The sequence below is a fragment of the Thermobia domestica genome, chromosome 5, assembly GCF_964235325.1.
Source record: "Thermobia domestica chromosome 5, izTheDome1.hap1.1, whole genome shotgun sequence".
NCBI lineage: Eukaryota > Metazoa > Arthropoda > Insecta > Zygentoma > Lepismatidae > Thermobia > Thermobia domestica.
In genome coordinates, this window is record NC_137458.1 from 205,272,589 (window position 1) to 205,299,757 (window position 27,169).

Here is a 27,169-nt window from a genome sequence, read left to right on the forward strand (position 1 = left end):
ATCATTTCGTTTTCTACAACTGCTCTCAGGTTATTTGAGTCGTATATAAGTAATTGCGAGCAATCAGTTCTTTAGAAAGAATACATTTCAAATAGCTGTGTCATGACTTCTAGAATCTCTCAAGGATGCAGTCTTAAGCCGCTTTTGTTTGATCTGTTCATCAGTGATCTTGCAGGCATTATTAACTTTCACAAGCTATTTTATGTAGATCTGAAATATATATATATGCACTCACTCACAAATTCTCTCTCTCTCTCTCTCTCTCTCTCTCGCTGATTGACAGATTGCAGTTTACTGCTGGAGGATATTTAGATAACGTACAAAACTGGTGTCAAGTAAATAAACTTGACATGAACATCAAGGTGTAAATTGACGTCCTGCACCAGGCAAATCATGTTTACTCCATAAAAGGAAAAGTACTTAAAACGGAAACAGTACAAAATCTCGATTTTGTTTTCTGCTGTTACTACACTTTGATTATCACATCGATAAAATGGCAAAATAAGCTACAAAGCATTAGGATTTATTAATAGGTTAGGAGAGGATTTGAAATATATTCGTATGTTGAAACATTATGTTCACGAAATTAAAATATCATTAACAGTATGGAATCTGTAGTCATAGAGAATGCTATCAAATTGAACAAATTCAAAATACATTGCTTACATACAAACAAACAGATTTATATCCAAAATGGGAGCACTATTCCGATCCATTATCTAGCTACAAAAGTGCTACCATTAAAAAAGTCAATGATATTCCATTTATTCATAAATTGTACACAATAAATTTGTTATCTCCTTATAATAACGTACCATTGTCAAACCCCAAAAAATAAAAACAGTTGTTTTTCTACTGTAAGAAAATCAGAATCAATTACCTTCGACATTCTCAGTATGAAAAATTTGCTCCTTCCTTCAACAGCATTGTAAAACATAATTTGACTTGAAAAACTTGACAAAGCAAAGGGGTTCAAGAAGAAAAGTACTAATTATGTAAATGCATGTAATGAGTCAGAAAACTGAAGTGGTTGTGATTCCTGTAGTGCACATTTCAATACGTAAATATCAGGAGTTAAACATACTGAACTTGAAGTATGATCAGAAACAAGGAAAGTTCTAGAGGAAATAAAAACTGAAACACAATCTGTTTTCTTGCATGGAATAAATTTTCATCTTCAGAAGCCCACAGAATATGTCTTCTTAAAACTACTCCCTGTTCTGGAAACAGTTGAAGTTGTAATAACTTACGTGAATCATTTGTCTTATATACCTATTATTTCACCGAGATAAGTGGAAGATACTACAAAGTGATTTTAGAAGGCCCAAGGAATGATGAATCCTCAAATGAGAAAACAGGACGCGATGTTTTTAATGTGCCTCCAGAAAGAAATATAACCAGAAGTAATAACTTCTGGGCAAACATTATGCAAATTATAGAACATTTAGCAAGAAAGAGTCTGGATGTGTAAGTATATGTAGAAAAGATATCTACTAGTAATCCTACTTACTCCTAATTTTTGGCGAAAAATTCCTAGATTTTTATCATTAAAATTCGCTTGAATCCGTGAAGGTCCTTCCCCAATCTTGACACGCTAGTTACGAGAACTGACGCCTTGTAAAACCTTTCCGTAACCAAAGAAATGTCAGAACCATTTTTCTTATGATCGTCTCTTATATTCAGTATCAGTTTCACTTTTGTGCATCCCATCACAAAAATAGCTCACAAACGTCCCAATTCTTTCAACTAAATTTATACAATATTCAAATATAATATACCCTATATCCGGCTTTCAATATCTTACAAAATTCTTAATCGAAACTTCTAAATCCATTTGCGTTTATAATAACAGATACTCCGTTAATATTCAGTTTTTTCCATTTATCTTTACAAAACACAACGCAACCATACTTTGCGCCTGAAACCCATTCTCCAGACTTAGAAAGATATAGGAAGACATCGTATAAAACTTTCCACGAGCGTCTCTAAACTTAACTGGTGATAATACTATACACATGTTATTTCCCATATATCTATTTTATTTTTTTCATATAGTTTATTTTTTCTACATAATTTTGTTATAAAACAAAATGCAAACTATTTAGAGAAAAATAAAAGGAAAGGAATTATGGTAAATATGGAGTTTTAACGACGGTTACAAGTTGAGTGGCAGGTCGTGGATATTTTTATTTAATATCATTAGTCTTTTTAAAACTTAATATTTTTTTATGGATTTATATTTTCCAGTTCTGTTTTTAAATTCCTTTTTTCCTTTACACACTTAAACATCTTGTCATTAATCTCTCTCGTGCTCCTACAGATCAACCTATCCTATTTATTTTGTCTATGTAGACTAAACTCATTTCACTCTTATCTAACATCATCTTTGGCTCGAGATTTCAGTATGGTGCTGAACGGCTGATTCACAGCTACTTCGGTATTCTGTAATTTTTCTTATCTTCGTACGTTGTCCTCTTTCTGGATCTGCTTAGCGATAGCACTTACAGTTTACTTTAGTTTGTGTTTCGTGACAATGATTTTCCTATTTTTAGACAATTCTTTTTCAACACTTGCTTCAGGATACTTTTGTTACTTGGTAAAAATAACAGCAATATTTATTGACTAATAACCTAATTTATATCTGCGTCATATGGACAAATTCCCTAGCATATCCTGAAATTTATATTAGGCATCCAAGAAATTCTGTCGGATTTTCTTCCTATAAAGCAAAACATAATAACGTGATGGAAAACAAAGCTGGAAAGTCAGAAATAATCCATACTATCAATAATAATATTTCTCCAACGCTTGAAAAATATATATTTGAGCTATTTTTGCTAATATATTTGAGCTGTTTTCACTGTAGGTATAACAGTCAACATGGTTGAAAAGGAAACACATGCTAACACATCGTCTTTTATTTATTTATTTATTTATTTTTTAATTTCACGTCCATGTGGAAAGAAGGATAGTGCATGCATTATCACAGCATGGAAATTTAATAGGACTGTTTGTTTTAAGATGCCTAATGATATTGGTGTCAGTTTTACCGAAAAACAAATACTAGAATACAATTTAAACCTAAGCTTGGGGTATTTAAATTGCTGCGTATTAAAATATTTTTTAATATTTTTACCTCAGATTCTATAGATAACAAGCTTGACAAATTGAACATAATACAAGAAGAAGAAGAAGAAGAACCAAATAAAGATGTTAGAGATAAAGCAAATATGTTGAGGTAAGAATATGCTATTTATTTATTTATTTATATTTTATTTTAACTATATATATATATATATATATATATATATATATATATATATATATATATATATATATATATATATACCAGGTTATCATAAAGTAAGTATCGCTGTTCAGAGATCCCTGGAGGCGTAACTACTCGACAGAATGCAACCAAACTTGGTAGGAGCATATTTGGGAACATACAGAAGCGATTGGTGTAGAAAACAAAATTAGTTCCAGTTCTCACCACCAAAGGTAATTGTGGCGCTGTACAACGCCAAGTAAGTGCAGCGTGGAAGAAAAACGACACTGGTGATGTTAAATGATTAAAAAAAAAAAAGGATGTAAAGTGTTTCAGTGATACGGGTTTGAGCGCACTATGTGCCAGAAGTGAATTGATGGTGATCCGATGTTTGCTTCTTTTTTCTTCCCACACACTGCCGTGTGTTCAAGGGGTCCCGGTTCGATTTCCTGTAAACACACACGTGAATCGGATCCCATGTTAACCTGTAGGTCCCGTCTTTAGATGTTATCATCTCATACGGTAGTAGTCACCATGCATTTTCCTTGCCCAGGGACCTTCACGTCAAAGACCTGCCTTTGGGCAGAACCCTACATTATTATCATCGCCCATAACACATCACTACACCACGGGGTTAGTAATAGAAGTACAAATCAATGCCACGCGTCACACGGGGGGCATAATTACAGCCTTTCTCTCATTGAATATCAAAATTATCATTTGTCTTCCATATTATACTCACCGTACTTAACGCTCAACAGAAACATAATAGCCTCTGGAGGCGAGATTTGACACTAATCTTTTCCTGGAATTTTGGAGGGAGCACAGGAAAGACTAACATTTAACTTCATTTTTGTAGGATATCCAAGAATTTTAAAGGGACGCTTCAGCTCAAAAGGCCCCTCCCCCGTAAATCCGCCACTGACCATGGGGTATTAATGGCATTGGTAATCAATGCCACGAGATCCACAGAAGAAGTAATTACATCCTTTCTTGTCATTTTGCATCACCAGTGTCGTTTTTCTTCCACGTTGCACTTACTTGATGTTGTACAGCGCCACAATTTACTTCTGGGGGTGAAAATTGGACTTAATTTTATTTTCTACACCAATCGCTTCTGCATGTTCCCAAATGTGCTCCCACCAGGTTTGGTTGCATTCTGTCAAGTGGTTACGTCTCCAGAGTTCTCTGAACAGCGATACTTATTTTATGATAACCTGGTATTTAAACTCAGAAGTACTTAAGTGTCACTCTTGTCTTCCCTTCACCTTGGACTGTTAAATTCTTTTGTAGGTTGATTGTAGGGTTAGAAAGCAGGACGTTTATTCCAATTGTGCAATGTAGGTCATTTCGTAGCTATTGAGCATAATAGTCAGCATTCACATTTCTATCATGTGGAACACTTCACACACCATATTCAATACACTGAAATTACTATTAATTTTACATGAAATGAATTTCGACTAGCCACTATTACATCATGAAGCCGATACCGTTTCAGCTCTTGTTCATACAGCTTTGTCCGCGCTTCATTAATAGCAATAATTCTGTCCTAAAAGCACTCAGCTTCCAATTTACGTTCTTCGAGTTCACATGACAGATCTCGTACCATGGCCATTTTTGGATATCCATCACTTCATGTGGTATTCCCTTTACGCATCTTCAAATCCTCGTGTAATATTTTCTACATAGTGCTTGGTCAGCACCTGTATGTGTTTGTAATTTTAGCGTTCAAGAAGTGAACAGTATAAGTCCGAACTGTTGCTGAGTATCTATATATGGGGTGTGTCGATACTTGCTGCTCTTCCCTGCTGGAATGCTGCCACCCACGTAGCAACACGACCATTTTGTATAGCAGAACATCTTTTTTTCTCTACTAAGGACGCTACAGTATTACAGACATCCAAAGTACATTAGTGTTTAATACTGTGATCATGATATGACGAATTTTGAATGAATACGAACAGTTATAAGGGATTAAAAATGTGACATTTCAAAAGCATTTATTTTGAAAAATTGCTTTGATGGTTTTCCAATTGCATAGATGGTTTTTAATAGATGTGAAGGTCATAATACCGTTTACAGCAATTTGATATCTCGCACTGGTGTAGAGATATAAAAATGTTACAGTTTGCAACACTGCTTAAAAGATATGTACCCAAAAAGTATTGTCGTAATGATATAAAAGCAAAGTAAATCAGAAAGTGTGTTAAGAAGTGCCCACAAATACGCCATTTTAAGCAATACATCAAATTTTACCATTTTTCATGTCTCCCGAATAGTTTGAGATATTAAGTTGCCGTAAAGAGCATTATGATCATACGACTCTTTGTCTATGGGAACTTTGTACGTAATACCATTGTGATACTTATCTAAACATTTTTTCGAAATAAAGTCCCTTAAAAAAGTCAAATTTTCAGTTCCTTTGTTTCTACTTGTTCGAATACGTCATATAATTGTAGTATTCAGCATTATAGTACTTTGGATGTGCATTCCCCTATTCGTCTGTCGCGGTATTACTGTTGTAGAATCACTCCAAAATTTGATTGTTTTCGATGTTTATGATACTGTAGCGTCCTTAGTTTGCAACATTGTATGAAAACTGTGATATTTTACGAGGGTAAGTCAATAATTACCTGTAATCTTTTTTTCTAAATGTATTATCACAAGAGCACAATGTTTTATTCATACCGTTTCTCAGCATGGTCACCGCGCTTTTCAGTGCACCTTGTCCACAGTTGCACAAGCTTTCCGATACCCTCTGCAAAAAGGGTTTTTGGTTGCGGAGCAAACCACGAATGCACTACTTGCTTCACCTGTGATCTCTGAGAGCATCTTTAAGTGGACCCGGACGGAGCGAGATCGGGAATGTATGCAGGATGCTCCAACACCTTTAAACGCAGTGTCTGAAGAGTTTGAACAGTGTGGGCGGCGGTATGTGGACACGCATTTCCATGCAGCACAAGAACGTCTTTCGATAATCGACCTTTGCGTTTATTACGAATTGCAGGCTTCAAATTGCTTACCAGTATATCACTGTACCTTTTACTGTTCATTGTTGACTTCTTTTCCAGGTAATGTCTCAGAATTGGCCCTTGCAAGTCCCAAAACACTGTGATCATATTTTTCCCTACAGAAGGTGGACTTGAATGTCTTCTTGACGGGTGATCCGAGGTGCTTCTATTCCATGGTGTGGCGTTTGTTTTCTGGTTCAAAGTGGTGAATCCACGTTTCATCTCCAGTGATGATTCGCCTGAGAAACTCTTCATCTTCGTTAACATAATGGTTCTGTAGGTGCTGACAAATTCTCACACGGTTTCGCTTGTGCCCTTCATCGAATTTTCTCGGAACCCATCTTGCACAGACTTGGTAAGAATTGAGCCTGTTATACATGATATCATATGCAGAACTATGACTAATCTACATTTGGGTTGCCACGTCATCAACAGTCACTCGTTCCTTATTCAGAATTGAGGCACGAAGTTGTTCAATAATGTCATCAGTTGTTGCAGTAGCAAGACGCCGTGCTCTTTCCTCATCCTTCATGCTCTTTCTGCCACTTTTGAATTGTTTATTCTACTCGTAAACATTTCACTATGGCAACACATTGTCCCTGTATTGTGTTGAAAGACTTATATGGATTTTCGCTCTAGGTACACCTTCAGACAAAAAAAAAAAAAAAAAAAAAAAAAAAAACTACTTTGGTGCACACAGTATGTGGTGCGGCCATCTTTACTTCGCAACAGCGCAAAGCGGGCTGATGTGATAACGCTACAACCACAGGCAAAGCGAACGGTAACACTAGGGTCTGGTCAACACACAATGCCGTACAGCCACTTGAAAATAGAAAACTATTGCAGTTAGTTATTGACTTACCCTCGTATGTTTTCCTTTAACGTGTAGATATGAAATATGTAATAACTTGACGCAGAACCATTTGAAAAAAGTACAACTTTATGGTGAGTTCTCCCAGATAAACACCACCTCTACGAAGACACATGTGTCGGTGTGGAGGATTGCCTGCTACAGTGAAATTTACAGCTATATCGGCAGTAGTTCACTACCAGAAGGGCCATCCCTGCCGAATTAGTCTAAATGGAGTAGCCAGACGAAGAGTGTTATGGGAGAAGGCAATAGTTCTCTAGTAGCAAAGTTGGCATAAAACATAGTGATTGGTACGACAACTTAACGGCTAGGATACTGCGGGATGGAAGGCAATGGGAACCAAAACACTAGATTTCCCTAGTATTATCAGAAAGAGAACATGTGCAATGGTCTTTCGCAGGTCAAAATGTAGTTTCAGAGGTAAAATAACCCCCCATTCGGATCTCCGGGAAGGAGATGGCTTGGGAAAGACTATTGGACGAGAAAGTAAGATAGATAAGAAGATAGGAAAAGAAATATATACAAGAGCAAAAGTTTTAGGATAGGAAGATGAAACATACGTACTGTGTTACAATGATGGAAATTAGAAAATCATAAAGAGGAAACGAAGCAATATAATGTAGATTTGATAGGAGTTTGTGAAGTCAGATGGGAGGATAATGGGGTGTTGAACAGCGAAGGATATAGAATGTTTTACTCAGATAATGAAAAGAGCCTTCGTAATGGTGTAGGAATAATTTTTGGTGAGCATTTAAAAGAGAAGGTAGTGAAAGTAAAATTTGTTGATAGAGTTGTGATGGTGAGACCTAAAATAAAAGGGAAGGATCTAGTGGTGATACAGACATATACACCGACGACTTCGCATACAACGGAAGAAGTAAAGGAAATTGAGAAAATGGAAGAACTTATAGGCAGGGAGAAAAGAGGTCCATATGTAATTGTATTGGGAGATTTAATGCAGTTGAGGGAGAGAAACAGAAAGGTAGTGTCTTAGGCAAATATGGTTTAGGCCAGCGTTTCCCAACCGGTGTGCCGTGAATGGGCCGCTGGTGTGCCGCAAGGAATCGAAACAAAATTATTAATTTTATAGCAATCAAATTGTAAAAAGTAGGGGAAAATATATATTTGTATTTCACATTACTATGAACCTCTACTATGAATCTACAATTTTAAGTTTCATACCGTGTTACTGTTTTGTACATTTCTAATGTTGAAAAAAGTATTTGTTGTCATTATGACCATTATTGCTTCTTTGTTGTTGCAGACTATTTCGTAGCTTGAAAATTTAAAATATCATTCAATCCTTTCGACAAATTACCTACATTTGTGTTCTAAAAGTAAATGAGATTTGTTTGTTCGTTCGTTATTTAGTGATTTTTCTTCTTAGTAAAAGGTTGGATACAGTTTTTAAAAAGAAAGCGTATTTTTTTAAAAAAGCTTGAGTACAATATTTCATTGCAATTGTTTTCTATTTTTAAATTAAAATGAAAAATAAGCATAATGATTTACCACGGGGAAAAAACAGTATTCGAGCTTTCTTCTTTGTGAGCAGGAGATCAATAATCACAGAAAAAATACCACTGTGTTTTATATTTACAAATAATATCTTTAAGTGTGCCGCGAGAATCCAAGTAACACCCATAGTGTGCCGCAAGTTGAAAAAGGTTAGGAAACGCTGGTTTAGGCGAAAGCAATGAAAGGGAAAAGGGACTGGTCAATTTCTGTAAACAGAATTCATTAGTAATAGGAACACTTGGTTTAATTTGCACACGAAAAGAAGATATACAAAGGGTGTTCAAAAAGTTTTTCACAGTGGCCTCTAATTTTTTTATTTGTTGCAGGAGGAGAATGAAATTTTTTGTGAACATACTTGGAACATTTAGCTATAAGTTGGTATATAAAAGTATTTTCTTTTATTTACAAGTAAGCCATAATGGATCGTGAAGTAGATGTCAGGTTGCGACAACGGTCGGTGAGGAGGAGTTCTTCAAGACCGGTGATGACTCTGCCGCAGAAAGTTGCTCCCTGTTTATGGGGAGGACACATTGGATCGCAGCAGTATCCAGGGGTGGTTGCAGAGTTTTAAAGAAGGTGATTTCTCTCTACTGGACAATCCACGATGCGGTAGACCATCGACGGTAGTGAGTGATGTGAATAAGGAGACCATTAATCAAATCATCCAAAATGACAGACGTGTGACGACACGACAGTTTGCTGAAATGACTGGTTTGTCATTGGGTAGTGTGGTATCAGTGGTACAGTCACTAGGGTACAGAAAAATCTGCACGTTGGGTGCCTAGATTATTGACAAGAAAAATGAAAAAGAGGAAGAATGTGTGCGGGGGTCTCATGACGACCTTTACTGAAGAGTGGAAACAGTGTTTTGACGGCGTCATTACCCAGGATGAAACATGGTTGTTTTTGTCCGAATCTGAGAGCGAAACACGTCTGAACGCCCACCTGCGCGGTAAAACATTTGATAGTGAGAAATACCTTATTTCCTGTGTCAAGCGATGGTGTAAAAGACAATCCCCAGAATTTTACCAAAGTGCATTTACATCATGGAAAGAACGTTGGACCAGATGCGTCACACTGATGGAGGCCATATTGAGTAGGCTCAGTGTATAGCTAAATGTTCCAACTATGTTCACAAAAAAATTCATTCTCCTCCTGCAACAAATAAAAAAAAATAGAGACCACTGTGCAAAACTTTATGAACACCCTTTGTACGTGGAAATCCTCAATAGACGGCCAAATATATCAGATAGACTATCTATGTTATGATTCAGAATAGGTATCGGAATAGCTTGAAGAACGCAATGACTCTTCCCGGAGCTAATATTTTCTCTGATCATAACTTTGTACTGGCCAAAGTGGATATTCAACTAAAAAATGTAGGCAGAAGAAAAGTAGACAACAAGATGTTGAATAGAAAAAAGTTGAAAACCGAGGAAGTAAGAAATCTTCTCGTTGAAAAATTTGAAGAAAAATACACAAACAAGGAAAGGATAGGTGCGGGTAGTAAGTAGTAACAGACAGTGGGAGCATATTCAACTTTGCATATAGAATGCTGCAGAAGTAGTAGATTACCGCGAACACAATACGGCTGAGAAACCATAAGTTTCAAAACAGATGTTACAGAAAATGAAGGAAAGAAAGACGTGGGAGCAGGTTGATACAGAAGAGGGCAGAAAGATGTACAGGAAATTAAACAACGAGTTACGAAGGAAAATATACAGAGCAAGGAAAGAGTTTTACAAAAGAAAATGCAAGGCCAAAGAAGAATTAGAAAGAGTTGGGAAATATGAGGAAATGTACAAGGAGGTGAAATCTATGGAACCTCGCAGGCAACATTGTGGTATTACAATATCAGTAGAAAATAACAATGGGAAAAGAGTCGGTGAGAGTAGTGAAGTCTTAGGAAGATGAAAAATGCATGTTGGGAACTTATATGAGAGGAGGGATAGAGCGTGTGGTGTATATGTTGAAGTAGAAAATGAAGTACGTGAAGATGATATAGGGTTTAGTATTCTTAGGAATGAGTTTAAAAAAGCTATGTCCGTGATTAGGAATGGAAAGGTAACCGGGATAATATACCAATCGAATTCATTAAGAATATGGGAGATAAGGGCAAGAAAGAATTGTTCCGACTCTGCAATGAAATATATCAAACAGAAGAGTGACTAAAAGAATTCCTGAAGACGATATCGATGGCTAAGAAATCGAACCTAGAGAGATGTGAGAATTTTAGAATTAGTCTCATACCTCATGTAGCAAAAGTTTTGCTTTGAATTCTGAACAGAAGGTTGTGTGGAAGAACAAATGAAAAAGTTGCGGAACAGTTCGGGTTCAGGAAAGGTAAGGGCTCAAGAGATGGAATTGAATTATTAAGGATGATCGGTGCAAAGTTTATAGAAAAAGGAAAAGAGGTGTATGTTGTATTTATTGACCTAGAAAAGGCTGTTTACCGTGTGAATTGGAAATTGTTGAAAGTTGCAAAGAAGGCTGGGTTAGAATGGAAAGATAAAAGACTCATAAGGAACTTACATATGAAGCAACGAGTAAGTGTTAGAATAAGGGAGAAAATGCCAGAGAAAAGTGCAATTGGAAAGGGAATTCGACAGGAATGCTATCTTTTGCCAACATTATTTAATATCTATCTAGAAGAGATAGTGAAAAAAGAGCCTACATCATGAAGAAGGCATTTCGGTAGAAGGTTGAATTAGGTGTATATGGTTTGCAGACAACATGGCACTTGTTGCAGAATCGAAAAAGAAAATCAATAAGATGTGAGAAAACTTGAGAAAAGGCCATGAAAAATATGAGATGAAAAGAAATTTAGAAAAACCAAAGTGATCGGAACGAAGCGGTCAGTGTTGTCTATAGAAGTAGGAGAGGGGAAAATAGAACAGATGACTAGTTTTCGATACCTGGGTAGTATTATTAGTGATGATCAGTGGTGGAGCATGTCTCACAAGGAAACTTACGGAAGTGTCACTCACCGATTTGAATGATGCACACTTGTAGAACATTAAAAAATAATCGACATTTTTTTTTTTTTTTTTTTTTTTTTTTTTTTTTTTTTTTTTCAGCAATGGTGACGGTTTAAGGGTGGAAACCACTCTGAACGTTAGGGGTGGTCTCTAAGCATAGACAGAAAACAACCATTTAATTTAGAAGGGGGTTTTAAGGACAGCTGATTCAGAATCTGACGTCAAAATTTCAAATTCAAAATGGCAGATACAATGTAGTGGTTGTAATTATAGAATGTCTTCTGGTTTGAAATTCTTTGCAGTTAGCTAAGAACAATTATAGTTGGCAGAAATTACTGCGAGGAGGTTGCAGACCAATTTGAAACACCTTTCTGTACTTATTTTTTAATGGGATGCTGGATTAAAGTGAGCCTCTGCAGCTTTCATTATGCTTTTACTGGGACACAAACAGTAGAAAGTATGGCACAGTCAATAAATCTATGACTCATAGCTACACCATACAGCCTTTAATTTCTGAAAATGATGGTGTAATCACAGTTGTTAATTATTTTGCAGGAAAAGAATGGAACATTTGACCCTATAGTCCAAAACAACCTCTTTTAATCTGATAATGTTTTTGTGAAAGCATCAAATTCGGGAAAATTAACATTAGGTCTTGTGATATCATGGTTTCAAGAGGTTTTTCTCCCAATGTCTAATGTAAACTCCATTTTGTTATTAGACTCGTGATGTGGTCACAATTCATGAACTTTTCAACCTGTTTTACGGACAAAAGAGTACCTCTTAATAGAAACCATTCTGCACTAACAACTGGTAGGATTCAGCTTCTTGATGTGTTCGTCTTTAGGCCGTGGAAAAACTTCTTGAGACATTTTACTGACACTGTCTTCTACAACTATAACACAAATTTACGTCTTCGTAATAATGTATAGTAATTTAGATCCAAGTCACTGATTCATAATCAGTTTTCTTCTCCCAGATTTGCAAATCTTATTAGATATTCGTGATACAAAAACAGTTATTTGGAAGAAGATTATGCTGCATTTTGCGATTTGTCACAGTTATTGCTGTAATAAAGTGAGCTTGGCGTAAACAATGTTTATGTATCACTCACTTTTTTTTACGAAATATCATTACTGTGAAGCGTTTCTTTAGTAAATTCATAATTATAAAATTGAGGATATATGAAGTTCCGACATATTGAGAGGCGAGGGGACTCACTATACATAAGCACCCCGAATAGGGAGAGGTGCAGAGACTGACTTTAATCAAGCAGTCCGTTAAAATAAAGGGGTTTCAAATCAGTCTGCAACCTTCTCGTAGTAATCCCTGCCAACTATAATTGTTCTTGGTTAACTGCAGAGAATTTCAAACCAAAAGATATTTTGTAATTGTAATCACTATATTGGATCCGCCATCTTGAATTTGTAATTTTGACGTCCGATTCTGAATTAGCTGTCCTAAAACCCCTCTAGCAGTATGTTTTCTTCTATATTAAATGATTGTTTTCTGTCTATGCTTGGAGACCACCCCTAACGTTCAAAGAGTGGTATCTACCCTTAAATCTTCACCATTTCCGAAACAAATAAAAAAAAAGTGTCGATTATTTTTTGATGTTCTACAAGTGCGCAAAGTTTTATTCAGATCGGTGAGTGACACTCCCGTAAGTCTCCTTGTCAGTGGTAGAACGTTCACCACTGGTGTGGGGGGGTCCCTGGTTCGATCCCAGCTCACTCCAACTGGACTTCGTGTTGGACAAATACTGTGCGCGTGGGTTTTCTCGGGATCTCCCGTTTCTTCCTACTTTATTCATTCCGTCATTGCATTCATTTCTCCTCATCATCGTCTCCTTTAACCTAGACGACATAACCGTAGGATGTAAAACTAAAAGATTTCATTTCAGTTCATTGTGGTATCACAGAGCATGTCAAACATTCCCTCTGCCGATATTTGAATGATACAAAATTTCAGCACTCTGTTCTACAAGAACGTATCAAAATAAATTGCTCACACGATGCATGCGTAATACAAGTGTTCGTATGCTGTAAAATTTTTCCTCCTTAATTTTTTTCTGAAACTTCAGTTTACATTTACTTCACTTGTGTTTGTTAGTTGTACAAAATTTTTCAATAGAAGTTTAAATGAATTTCTTTGAATTTGCTTTTTAGGGAGAAACATCGCGACATTCGCGATGGGTATGACCGTTTGCAGCGTTTGGCAGCTAAAGGACCTGATAGTAATGAATTTGTAGAGCCTAAGGTACAAGGTCTTTGGAGATTGGCTGTTGATGGAGATTTTTCGCCCGAAGAACTGGAATCTTTGAAAGTGAGTTCAGATACGAAATTATTTAAGATTCTATTATCTATAAAGCTTGTGTTGTTAGTGTCTATAAAAGAATAGTTGCTTTCGTTAGTAAATAAACCGATGTTTATTTTTTGTTTACGTTAACTTATGCTAGTAGGGAAAGCATTTGTCAAAAGTCGAGACATTTTAATTATATTCCCGGTGAGAGCTCATATGGTTTGGATCTTACGTTAAGCTCTAGGTCAACGTTTTATATAACCTCGCCGTTGAAAAGGACGCTAATCTCCTATCAAACAAAGTTATTATTTTAAAGCAAAATGTTGTGCTGAGTACAAAATTCAAGTGGAAATTAAGTACATATAAGATAATTTAATGATACATTCAGTTTTTTAGTCGATTAAAAAGTCAAAATCACAATGAAGAAAACAATAAATGTACGTGTATTTTATACTTTTTACAATACAGCTATTTATTTAAGTTGAAGAACAGCATATTAATGTAACTTATAGCTTACGAGATAATAAGTGTTATTTTTATGTTATACAAGGTGTTTGTTTGACTGTTGTCCTTCTCTATGGGTGCGTTCTGGGCCTCGTCTCCAATACTGTAACCTATGTATACAATTAAATATAAGGTCCACCATTCGATAAAACTAGCTTTAGTAGCTACCAAAACCTATTTTTATAATTACTGCAAGAAACTAAATTATTTTTGTTTCTTTATAACTTAAAGTTTTCCTTAATACTTATTTCTTCGTTGTATATCACAAATACAGATCTATTTTTGATGGCGGCCTTCCTTATTATATCTTAAAAGTATAAATGTACAAGTAGCACAAATGTGCAGGTCTGACCACTAAAAAAATGGTATCTTACGTACCGAACCATTGTTCTTAACCACATATACACATTATCGTGGCATAAATGGCTCCTAAACTAATGGGAATTGTTTATTTATTAGCTCTGTATAAATTAACAAAGAACTCATGAACCGTAATATAACCATGTTCTTTTACGTTATGTGAATTTATTTATTGAATGGCCCTCCTGTAAATTTACAATACGTTTATATTCCTTTTTTTCTCATTTATATATTACATTTACTTTTCATTTATTTCATATTATTTATATTTAAAATTACATTTCAATACATAATTCGTGTAAAAGCACTTTAATAAATAGTATTCACAACTTTTAGTAAAACATTATAATATATTTAGTTATTCGAAAAATGACATTAGTTCCTTCTATGGACCAAAGTTAATATGCAACTCAATAAAAAAATATATAACACTTAAACTAGTTCGTATTCTTGTTCGAGCGCTAAAAATATATATATTTTAACTTTACAAACAATTCAATGCTGATCATAATCATAAATTAAGGCTCATTCCACGTCAAATCACCTAGGCTATGTCACCCAGCAATTCATATTTTAATGAAACTTCATGTACTTGTTAACACTACTAAGGTATGAAGACCTGTAAAATTTTTCTTCCGAAATCCTAAGTTTGTGAGAAATACGAGACCAAAGTTTCAGAATTTCAGGAATCTCGGTCGTTCTCGAGGTCATCTAATATTTCGTAGAGCAAACACAAAAATTCATATCTCAGTATCTAAGCAATGTATCACTTGCAAATTTCTACCCGAAGTTTATGTAAGTCCGTAGAGCTAATACAGGGTGTCTACTGGAATACCAGAAAGTAAATTCATGACTTTTTCATGACTTTTCATGACCTTTTTGTTCAAATTTTCATGACCATGGCGATAAAAAATTTACCATTAGTAATAATAAACCCCTACCATCAGTGGTGTATCGGAACTATGCGGGTTGCTAGTCTTAAATATCACTTATTGTGAATCTTAAAGAAAGAATCTAAAATTCTGCCGCCTTGTGCTCGAGCACAGAATAGCACTTACCTAAATACGGGCCTGCTCTTACCAGTTAATCACTCTATACTGTATTTGAAGTTTTAATTCTGAGTATAATTATCCATCTAGCAGAAATTTGTCTAAAATTAAGCACTCAGAGAACTGCCCAAAGACAAAACAAATTATAAAAGAAATTCGTTTTTTAAAAAAAATAGATCATCAAATTTAAAATCTGCAAACTCAAACGAATAATACCTGTATTATTTGCATAAGGCTAAAGGCCCAAAAATACACAATTTACATTTCTTAGAAGTAAAGAAATAGCAGATCACAAAGTTGGACAGTAAAAAGTTGTTACTATATTACAGAGACTAGAAGATGAAATGGGGAGCAGCTAGGAAGACAGTAAAGTACCAGTTAGCCAGCACTAACTGGTGGGGGAAATTCTCACAATTACTGACCTGATACAACTGTTTCAGTACTTGCAGTATGAGGTATAAAAGTATGAAGTATAAAAATATACTCTGAGATTTCAGATTTTCATGACCAGTTGGGTAAATAAAAGACTTTTTCATGACTTTCATGACCACTAAGCAAAATATATGACTTTTTCATGACTTTCATGACTTTCATGACCAGTAGACACCCTGTAATAAAAAAAAAAATAAAAACACTATCAAGATTGCTGTACATTAAGGGTGAAAAATGCACCCTTGCACTTCAAAATAGTTAATTTTTTGTGTAAATTTCTAATTTTACATAATGCGAATTATCGCTGTGAGACGGAACAATTACCGTGCCCTCTTTTTTTAAAAAAATTGAACCTTAAGGTATGTTCTAAGAGACTGTAAAATAAAATTAGTGTTTTTTTGAATGCTTCGGTAAGTAATTCTCGTTTAACCCTTCAAGGCCAACGGACCAGCTTTTCGTATCATCTGTAAAGTGTTATTGCCATTGATGCAAGCAAGATATTGGCACATTATTACTCGATTCACTCACACAGGTCTCAAGTAATCACTAAGTATACGTGTTGTTTGTGTTGAAATGTGTGGGGGACCAGAGAATAACCAGGCTAGAAACATTCATTCTCGAAATTTTAATTTTTTTTTTCTATTTGCCGAACTATTAATATAATCAAAGTGAATTTAATGTTAAAATTGAATTAGTTTTCCAAACCTAAGTCCATTATCTTTCAAATAAAGTAGAAATGAAGGTTATATAACAGTCAAGGGGAAGCCAGTGCCAGATAAAAGTCGTGCCAACCAAACTTAACCTACAAGCTTTTAGTCATAATGCAAAGTTTTGTATGACTTGAAGAGTATACATTTATTTAATATATTTGTTGATATATGTATCTATAGTGTCAGATCTTACGTTCGTAGTTGTTAAATATACAGGTTGTCTCAAAAGTTCCCTGACATAGGGTAACTTATTATCAAGTTACAACAAAATGTAAGAGGAAAAACAGTTTCCAACTATGATGTTTCCAAATGTAAAGTGAATCGGACTACCCGTCTGGGCTGTGCACTCTTTATGCGCCCAATGTTAAACAAAAATGCAACGTTGCCATTAATAGAGGGGCAGGGGGAGGTGGATCAATTTTGTAAAAGTATGGTGAATAGGGGTCATGTTTTAAATGGGGGCTGGCCATCGACACGTTAGCGTAAAAGGCAGTAACTTCATTCACTTATGTTGTGGGTCCAGGTAAATGGCAATGTTGCGTTTTCATTTAACATTGGTTACATAAAGAGTGTACAGCTCAAACGGCTAGTTCGATTTATAAAATTCCTTCACTTTAGATTGAAAACATCATATTTGGAAACGATTTTCCCTCTTACATTTTGTTGTAACTCTGATAATAACCGAGTTGCCCTATGTCAGGGGACTTTTGAGACATCCTGTACACAAGGACAAATGTTCGTTTCATGAGCACCCGAATAAAATACTTTCTCCATCTGAAGTTCTAAACTCACTGTTATTTTTAGAGTTATTGTGTAGCTTTTAGTATTTGAGACGAAGTGAGATTGACCGAATTTGCAACTGTGGGAGGGGAGTCAATTCCATTTCATCATCTCAGAACTTTTAGCTGTGAATGTACACGATGCATAATAAACTATCAAATCTAATGCAGAACTAATTACAGATTGAAAATCGTTTAGTTAACGCGAACATGCAAGTTGTGTCTTGAACTACCAAGCTGACGTGAAAAATCTTGTCTGAGCAATGCGAGTAGGAACATGTTTAATCTTGCCTGATTCTGCGTTGTGGCCGTACAGTAACTTGTTCATTTCGGTTTCAGCTGTGTTTCTGTGCAAATGTTTATGTCGTGTTGAGTGCTTAAGGCTAAATACTTATTGGGGTTGCTGCAAGATAGTGTTGTTCATCCTGTCAAGTGATAATTTGGCCTACAACGATGTCGCGAAGTGAATTAGAACAGTGCAGTGTAGGAAAGGAAACTAAAAGTAAATGCCACAAAAACAGCTATACACGGGTGGTCAAATTTCATTGTATTATCAGTGCATCCGAGAAAGAATTGTTATCCCAAAGGAGTGGAATCAGTTCTAATTTGTTAACTAGTGTTTATGAACATTATAAAACATATTACCTGAAGAAGTATGAACATTATCAGACAAGTTGTTTCGATCGATTTAATTGAAAAAAAAAAAAAATCACTATGGCTTTGCGAAAAGTAAGTGTTGATTTTGCTAATGAAATTAATAAAAACATTGACTCTATAAAGGCTATTCCTGGACAAAAGATATGCGGTAATTGCAGAAACAAACTTGGGATTTCCTTTGAATGCAAAGACGTGGGCGGATTTAGTGAACATGATGTATCTGTTTTAGAAGAATCTGTCACAAAAAACGAAACTGTAGAGCATCTTAATGTTTCACTTACAGCATTAGGGGAGTCACCTCTAAAATTCCATGTCATTCCGTCACACAGCAAGCCTGCAAATGCTTAAAGAAACCTTCACTCACCAAGTTCTGCTCTGAAAATAAAATAAACAAAGTTGTGGGAAAAGAGCTTGTCTGTAAACAAGATTCTTGTAAAATTTCAAAAGATGTGAAACAAAAGGCTCATGATATGGATAAACTTCTTGATTTAATAAAGGCCAAACTCCAAGGTAAAATCACTAGAAGAGAAAAAGTACAACTGTTAACTTTAGTGCCCTCATCTTGGAGCAGGAAACAGATTGTCGATGAATTTAATGTGAGTGAATATGCCGTCCGGCAAGCAAGGAAAGTTCTGAAGAATAAAGGAATTTTAGCTATTCCTGAATTGGGAAAGGGAAAACAGCTGAGTGAAAATACGATTCAAATAGTAAAGAATTTCTACGTTGATGATGAATATTCCAGAATTCTACCTGGAAAAACAGTGAGTATTTCAAAAAATGTACACATGGAGAAGCGATTATTACTTGGGAATTTACAAGAATTATAATCCCCATTTAAACATCAACATCCCAACATTAAAATTGGATTTTCTAAATTTTGCACGCTACGTCCTAAGTGGTGTGTATTAGCAGGTTCTGCTGGGACACATTCCGTGTGCGTGTGTACAATACATCAAAACGTTATTCTCCTACTGCATGCATGTCATATAGAAGAGACATATCAAGACTTGATCCGTCATCTGGTTTGTTCTGTGTACAGTCGGGATTGCATGCTGAGGCATTGTTCCGAGTGTCCCTCCAGTGAAAATTTGAGGCAGCTTCTGATTGCAAAATTCGAGGATTTTAATCCTGGGGAGGAAGTAACATATTACCAGTGGGTATCAACGGACAGAACAGAATTGATGAAAAGTACTGTCATACTGGACGAGTATGTTACAATTTTGATACGAAAGCTTGAGAAGCTTGTGCCACATTTATTTATTTCCAAAGCACAGTTACATTCTTAAAGGACAGAAAGAAAAGAAAAATCTTACGCCAGAGACAGCCGTCGTTCTGATGGATTTAAGTGAAAATTATTCCTACATAATTCAAGACGAAGTTCAAGGGTATCACTGGTCTACTGATTCCTGTACCCTACATCCAGCAGTGCTATATACACGTCTTCCTGGATCTGCACACCTGACTGTTTCTAGTTTGTGTGTGATATCAGATGACTTGGAACACGATGTCGCGTTTGTTTATGAGACTCAGAAACAAATAACTTCTTTTCTAAAAAAAGTTTTCATATGTCAAAAATGTAAATTACTTTATAGTGATGGATGCGCTGCGCAGTACAAGAATTGTAAAAACTTCATGAACTTGTGTTACCATTATGAGGATTTCTCCTTAATTGCATCATGGTCATTTTTTGCTATAAGCCATGGTAAATCCCCATGTGATGGTATTGGTGGGACAGTTAAACGTCTGCTTACTGGAGAAAGCCTTCAAAGATGTTTTGATTTTTTAAATGTGCCAGAAAAAAAGTTTTACCTTCTGTAGATCTCACATTGAACATATAAATTTCAGCTTGCAGAAAAAAGAAACTCTCAATAGATACACACAAAAAACTACAAAATCGTTTTTCTGGTGCAAAAACAATTCCTGGAACACGTTCATATCATCAGTTCTCTCCTCTAAGCCAAACCTCGATTGGGACAAAGCGAATCAGTGCTGATCCAGATTTCAGTTCCATTTTTCATTTTACTGAAGAGAAGACATCTTCTCGAATGAACATCACGGACATCATCACTAATTCGTATCTTGCATGTGTTTACGATAACCATTGGGTTTTTGGGTTAGCATTAGGTAAAGATGAAGAGGAAAATGATGTTGAAGTCAAGTTTATGCACCCTTTTGGACCGTCTCCATCTTTTTAGTGGCCTTCTGGAGGAAAAGACGACGTGTGCCATGTTCCGATATCCAATATTATTTGTTCTGTTTGCGCCCCCTTTACTAAAGATACTGGAAGTGTATATTATTTCTCAGATAAGGAGGTTCAGTTTGTGGAGGAACAATACAGGTTGCGTTTTGCTTAAACGAAGTAGCAAGTTCCTTCACTCTCAAATAGTGAAATCCAATCACTGTGATTGGCATATGCTGAGGTAAGAAGTTAATTGCATGCACAAGGAGTTTCGCATATTTCTTTGGTTACAAATTTTCAATTTAATGTAGTGGAAAAGTTCAATCATTATTTTTATTTCGTTTTGAAGACTAAAATGTAACTGTCGTAAATGTTGATAAAAAGAAGTACGAAATTGAGTTTTGAACTGTACTTTGTATTGGTCCTGTTGTTCCTATTTGTAAATTACGTTTATAAAAGTACGCCTTCCCAATCGAAAAATAATCCGGTATCCCCCCCCCCCCTCTCCCTCGGACTGTCATATACCCTTCATTTCTACGTTATTGGAAAGATAATGGACTGTAGATTTGGAAAATTAATTCAATTTTAACATTAAATTCACTTTGATTATATTAATAATTCGGCAAACAGATTATATATATATATATATATATATATATATATATATATAATATAAAATCTGTTGTGAATCGAGCAATAATGTGCCAATACCTTGCTTGCATCAATGGCAATAACACTTTACAGATGACACGAAAAGCTGGTGCGTTGGCCTTGAAGGGTTAAACGAGAATTACTAACCGAAGCATTCAAAAAACCACTAATTTTATTTTACAATCTCTTAGAACATACCTTAAGATTCAATTTTAAAAAAAGAGCGGCAAGGTAATTGGTCCGCCTCACAGCGATAATTCGCATTGCGTAAAATTAGAAATTTACACAAAAAATTAACTATTTTGAAGTGCAAGGCTGCATTTTTTTACCCTTAATGTACAGCAATCTTGATGGTGCTTTTTTTTTTTTTATTTATTATTAGCTCTACAGACTTACATAAACTACCGGTAGAAATTTGCAAGTGATACATTGGTTAGATACTGAGATATGAATTTTAGTATTAAGCTCTACGAAATATTAGATGGCCTCGAGAACGACCGGGATGCCTGAAATTCTGAAACTTTGGTCTCGTATTTCTCACAATTTTAGGATTTCGGAAGAAAAATTTTACAGGTTTTCATACCTTAGTGTTAACAAGTACACGAAGTTCCATTAAAATCTGAGTCGGTGGGTGACATGTCGGATTTTTTCTGGGTGATTTGACGTGGAATGAGCCTTAATGTAAACTAAAATCTTTTAAATAAAATTAACATTAATATTAAAACTGATTATTCTACGTTTCGCCACACACACCTGCGTCAAAGATGTGTAAGGTGTCTAATCGTTCCCTACAGTTGAAAATTCATCAGGTAGAACATTTTTCCAGTTACTATTAATCAGACATGTCAGAAGTAATAGTATCAAGATTAAGTCTACATAAGAAATATTGAGATACTAACATGGAACATCCGTAAAGTGATGCACGCCGATTTCAACGAAATTTTGCAGGTAGATACTAGACACAAAATAAAGTGACCCGTATTTTTTCGTTTCTGCGGAAAAACGGTTTGAAAGGGCCTAAGCCCCTCCCGAAGTATTTTCAAAAAAGCTTGAAATCTCCAAAAGAACATGAGCAATTTGCAGAAAAAGGCGTATACACATACTAGATAGAAAATTAAGGAATACGATTTTTTTTCTTTTGTGTGAAAAAATGGTTGCAGGGGGAACAGCTTCCCCCATTTAAATATCTCCAAAAATAATGACAAAGACCAAATTCGACAAAAGGGTACAAGTGATTCCGAGGAAACTATGCATGCAGATACTAGACTTAAAAGTAAGAAATACGTATTTTTTCGTTTCTGCGGAAAAATGGTTTGAAGGGTCCTAAGCCCCTCCCGAAGTATTTTTAAAAAAGCTTGATATCTCCAAAAGAACATGAGCAATTTGCAGAAAAAGGCGTATGTACATACTAGATATACAAGCAAAATATACGTATTTGCTATTTCCTGCGGAAAAACTGTTGCAAGGAGAGCCACATCCCCACCAAATTCAGGCAAATAGTTTACAAAGATCACAATCCACAATTAATCACAAACAATTCGGATGAAAGCATAAAGGCATTTGTTAGACGTGCAATGAAGAAATACATATTGCAAGTACTATCCACTACTTTATAACACGGACCAACAGTTTTTTAAAGCACAATATCTTACGCAACAAATGTGTCACAATAATGATATTCCACAAAAAAAAAAAAAAAAAAAAAAAAAATGCTTTAAACAAAGTGATCTCTTACACCAACCGCAACGAATCACAGCAACCTGTCCACAAATATCACATTTCGGGATGTGATTCGTGGAAAAGGAGAACTCTGCTGGGGTCTGAAGTTGTGCCGGTTTGTCTGTTTATAGCCAATGTGATACCACGCGTATTTCATGATATCTTTGTATCTTGGAGAGGAGAATTGATTGTGTGTCAGAGATTGTAGTTTGATTATGTTATCCCGTAGATGAAAATTAATATCAGACTATTGTAAGTCCGAAAGTACACTGTTGTAAGATAACAGTGTCCGAAAAGCGGCGCACAAATGTCTTCCACAAGCGAAAAAAGTACACATCTAGTGGTTGCAGCTTCCAAGTTAAACCTTGAGGTATTGTAAGTAGCACAGTATTTTTCTCTTCCGGTTCAATGGAGTGTAGGGTATTTTCACAATGTCCACTCCAAGCGTCCAATAGAAGAACTGTTTGACGCTGTGTTGTAGGAAAATACACGTGCTCTAGCCAACGACGATAAAGTTCCTTTGTGAGTTTTCCTGATTTTGAAGCGGCAAAATAGACGTTACGGGGGCGAAACACAGTGTCGTGCACGCGTGAGCCGAACTCACCAGTTGGCTCCTTCAGAACAATGAGTAATGGTGCTAGCAAAGCACCATCGGCAGAGATGGTCGGTTGTATTGTATAACTGTGTGTTGTCGCACTTACGGATTGGACAACTGTTTCCACTTTCTTCATTCCTTGAGCAGCCAAGGTTCGACCGCCATGCATTTCTAGTTGGAAACCACTTTGATCGGAGTTATACACATTACCTGGGCCGAATTGGATAATATGGTGTTTTACATTGTCAATAAAGGCATTTACGGTTCTCAATATGTCCTCTTTAGCTTCAGAAATATGTGTCGTAGATATAAATTTCGTCACCTTTCACGATACGATTTTGTGTGTTGTTTTAAACTCCCACAGCCAGGTATTTGATGCCTTAAATGATGGAAGGTGAAATCTATTGCTGGCCTGCAGAGCCCATCGTCGTAGATCAATATCGTGTACTGGAAAGTGTGCCTCACGAGCGTCTTGAAAATGCCGAAGAACGTATTGAGATACCTGCGATATCTTATCCTTCCGTATTCCTCCATCAATGACTTGCTTTTCCCAGCGTTCTAGCTGCTGCCTTGAGGTTACCTTTCTAAATTTTGCTTGTACGGATCGAAGGGATAGCGGTTTTTTAATACCACTTCTCCAGTAGTTGACTGCCTTTTGTTTGGAAGGTGATGTCTGCTTGACCATGTATGGTTGTGCCGCCATCGCACTCTTCTATGTCGTCATCCATAGGAGAATATTGGGCGGTATTCTTTTCCCTGTCGTCCTTCTCAATTGCTAATGTTAATATTTCTTCTGTGTCCAACGTAACCATATCGTCCATCCAGTATTCCAGCAAGCATTGCAATATGCGTGCTGTATTCCTTTCCTGTGCTGTTATTGGCGACTCTGGTCGATGTATCACTTCTAAAGCAACAAACAGTAAATGCAGAATGTTAGCGGGATTCATGCTGGATTCCTCTTCTTTAACACGCTGATGGAACAACGAATTTATATCATACACATATGAGTATCTGACGCAAGGTACTTAACTTTTTGATTACTTACTATGTACACAAGGTAGATATTGATATCTCATTTTGCACGTGTGGCTCATTATCTTTGAGTGTTCTTTTGTGGCATTCATGTATCATTATCACAAGTAAACAAGTTATTGTACAAGCCAAGGGCCCGATAAGTATAATTGCACACCGTCTTGTCAATTATCGGTCATGTTTTGCACACACAGATAAAATTACTATCGCTCGAACTTATCATATGCAGCGATGAGCATGACCACCTCGTAGGTTTGCTACTGCAAGATAACATTATACATATTTCATAATACAGTTTAATATCTTCTGCTGCCGAATTATATGCACTCAACCTTTGAAACCGTTGTTCAGTAAATGACACTTTAACAGCTTCATGTCTGAGAGACTAACATGTAAGATATTCGTATGTCGTTTCAGAAGTTCTTTCTTTTACGTGTAGTTTCTCCATGAGTGAGACATATACATTGGCTCGTAATAGAAAGATATACGGGCCCCAGAAATATATGTTGGGTATGTGAAATATATGCTGGAAATTTCTGCAAATTGTTTGTGAGGTTTTGGAGATTTAGAGTTTTTTGAAAATATTTCGGAAGGGGCTTACTCCCCTTCAAACAGTTTTTTCCGCACAAAAGAAAAATACGTATTTCTTACTTTTAAGTTTACTATCTGCATGCATAGTTTCCTCGAAATCGCTTGTACTCTTTTGTCGAATTTGGCCTTTGTTATTACTTTTGGAGATATTTAAATGGGGCCGTTGTTCCCCCTGCAACCGTTTTTTCACACAAAAGGAAAAACCCGTATTCCTTAATTTTCTACCTAGTATGTGTATACGCCTTTTTCTGCAAATCGCTCATGTTCTTTTGGAGATATAAAGCTTTTTTTGAAAACATTTCGGGAGGGGCTTAGGCCCCTTCATACCGTTTTTCCGCAGAAACGAAAAAATATATATTTCTTACTTTTAAGTCTAGTATCTGCATGCATAGTTTCCTCGGAATCGCTTGTACCCTTTTGTCAAATTTGGCCTTTGTCATTATTTTTGGAGATATTTAAATGGGGGAAGCTGTTCCGCCTGCAACCGTTTTTTCACACAAAAGAAAAAACCCGTATTCCTTAATTTTCTATCTAGTATGTGTATACGCCTTTTTCTGCAAACTGCTCATGTTCTTTTGGAGATTTCAAGCTTTTTTGAAAATACTTCGGGAGGGGCTTAGGCCCCTTCAAACCGTTTTTCCGCAGAAACTAAAAAATACGGGTCACTTTATTTTGTGTCTAGTATCCACCTGCAAAATTTCGTTGAAATCGGCGTGCAACACTTTACGGATGTTCCATGTAAGTTTTTAACAATTCGAGTAGGATCATGTAACTTGGTTCTAAAATGTTGTTCTATTGACTCTGCAGGATCAATTCCATTGTGAATGTTGGCTAGAGTATTTACTTAGTATTTATCATATATCGAAATCATTATCAGGTAAACACGTATCTTCTACATTATCTTAAAACGTCCAATATCAATTACGAACTTAAATATATTGTCGTGTATTTACATAATCTAGAACCATAGGAAAAGTTTCAATTTTAGAGAAGTCAAGTAAAGGATTTAAAGTATTATTATGAAAGTATATACAATTATTCTTGTAGACATAAGAATAGGTTACTGACGCAGTTTCAATCCGTTCTACGCCAGCCACATCTATCATCAAGTATTGTTACTAAATGGTTGGATTATGTCACATTGCACAGCTCATTTTTGGCTAGAATTTTGTATACTATGCGAAGCATTGTTTCTTTGTATATCACCTGGGAGATATTTCTACCATTTCTAAAATTATTACAGTCACATTCGTGCCTGGAATTTCGCATAGTATGAAATTTATTCTATATATATTCAATTATATATATAGAAAAGAAATATTCAATTATATATATATATATATATATATATATATATATATATATATATATATATATAATTGAATATTTCTTTTACCTCTGAAATTGTTACGAGATCTATAATTACGTGAACAATTAAACCTATTATACGGATTATTTCTAAAATTTGGGGCATAACCATTTCTATTAACACTAGATTCATTGAATTATTATTACTAGTAAACCTGTTGCCTCTCACATTACGATTATCTTTTTTCTTGATATTTGTGTTTCATACCGTAAATGATTAGGTTGCTTTTTGTTTCGTTACTGTGTAACATCATTTGCCTCTCAAAATTTTGAACAATTATAAGTAGTTGATACTAACACATGGAGAAGAAACCAATATTTGTTGTAGCTTAATAAGTGGCAAAATATGTATAGATGATATGACACATGATTCTGGTTGATAAGGATTCAAAAGCTTTAGACCATTGTATACCGAAATCACAAAACCTGTAAGACTTTGTCTAACTTAAGGTCGAATCTCCTGTTCCTAATTAAAGCATCTCTATTGGCTAACATAGTCATTCTCAAAATTAGCGATAAGTGCATTTCTGAAATCTGTATAACTATGTAGGTTAATTTGAATGGCTTTAATCCAAACTGAACAAGGCGTTAAAAAA

At 35.6% G+C, this 27,169-nt stretch overlaps 1 protein-coding gene across 2 annotated transcripts in view; it reads left to right on the top strand.

The window, feature by feature from the left end:
- The window catches only part of LOC145686362 (alpha-2-macroglobulin receptor-associated protein), a 102,242-nt gene that overhangs the window by 67,969 nt on the left and 7,104 nt on the right, over positions 1-27,169 (top strand). For both annotated transcript variants that reach the window (XM_081759623.1, XM_081759622.1), the window contains 2 exons: positions 3,142-3,238; positions 13,815-13,971. In XM_081759623.1, coding sequence (XP_081615749.1) covers positions 3,142-3,238; positions 13,815-13,971 — 254 coding nt within the window. The remainder of the gene's footprint in view (positions 1-3,141; positions 3,239-13,814; positions 13,972-27,169) is intronic.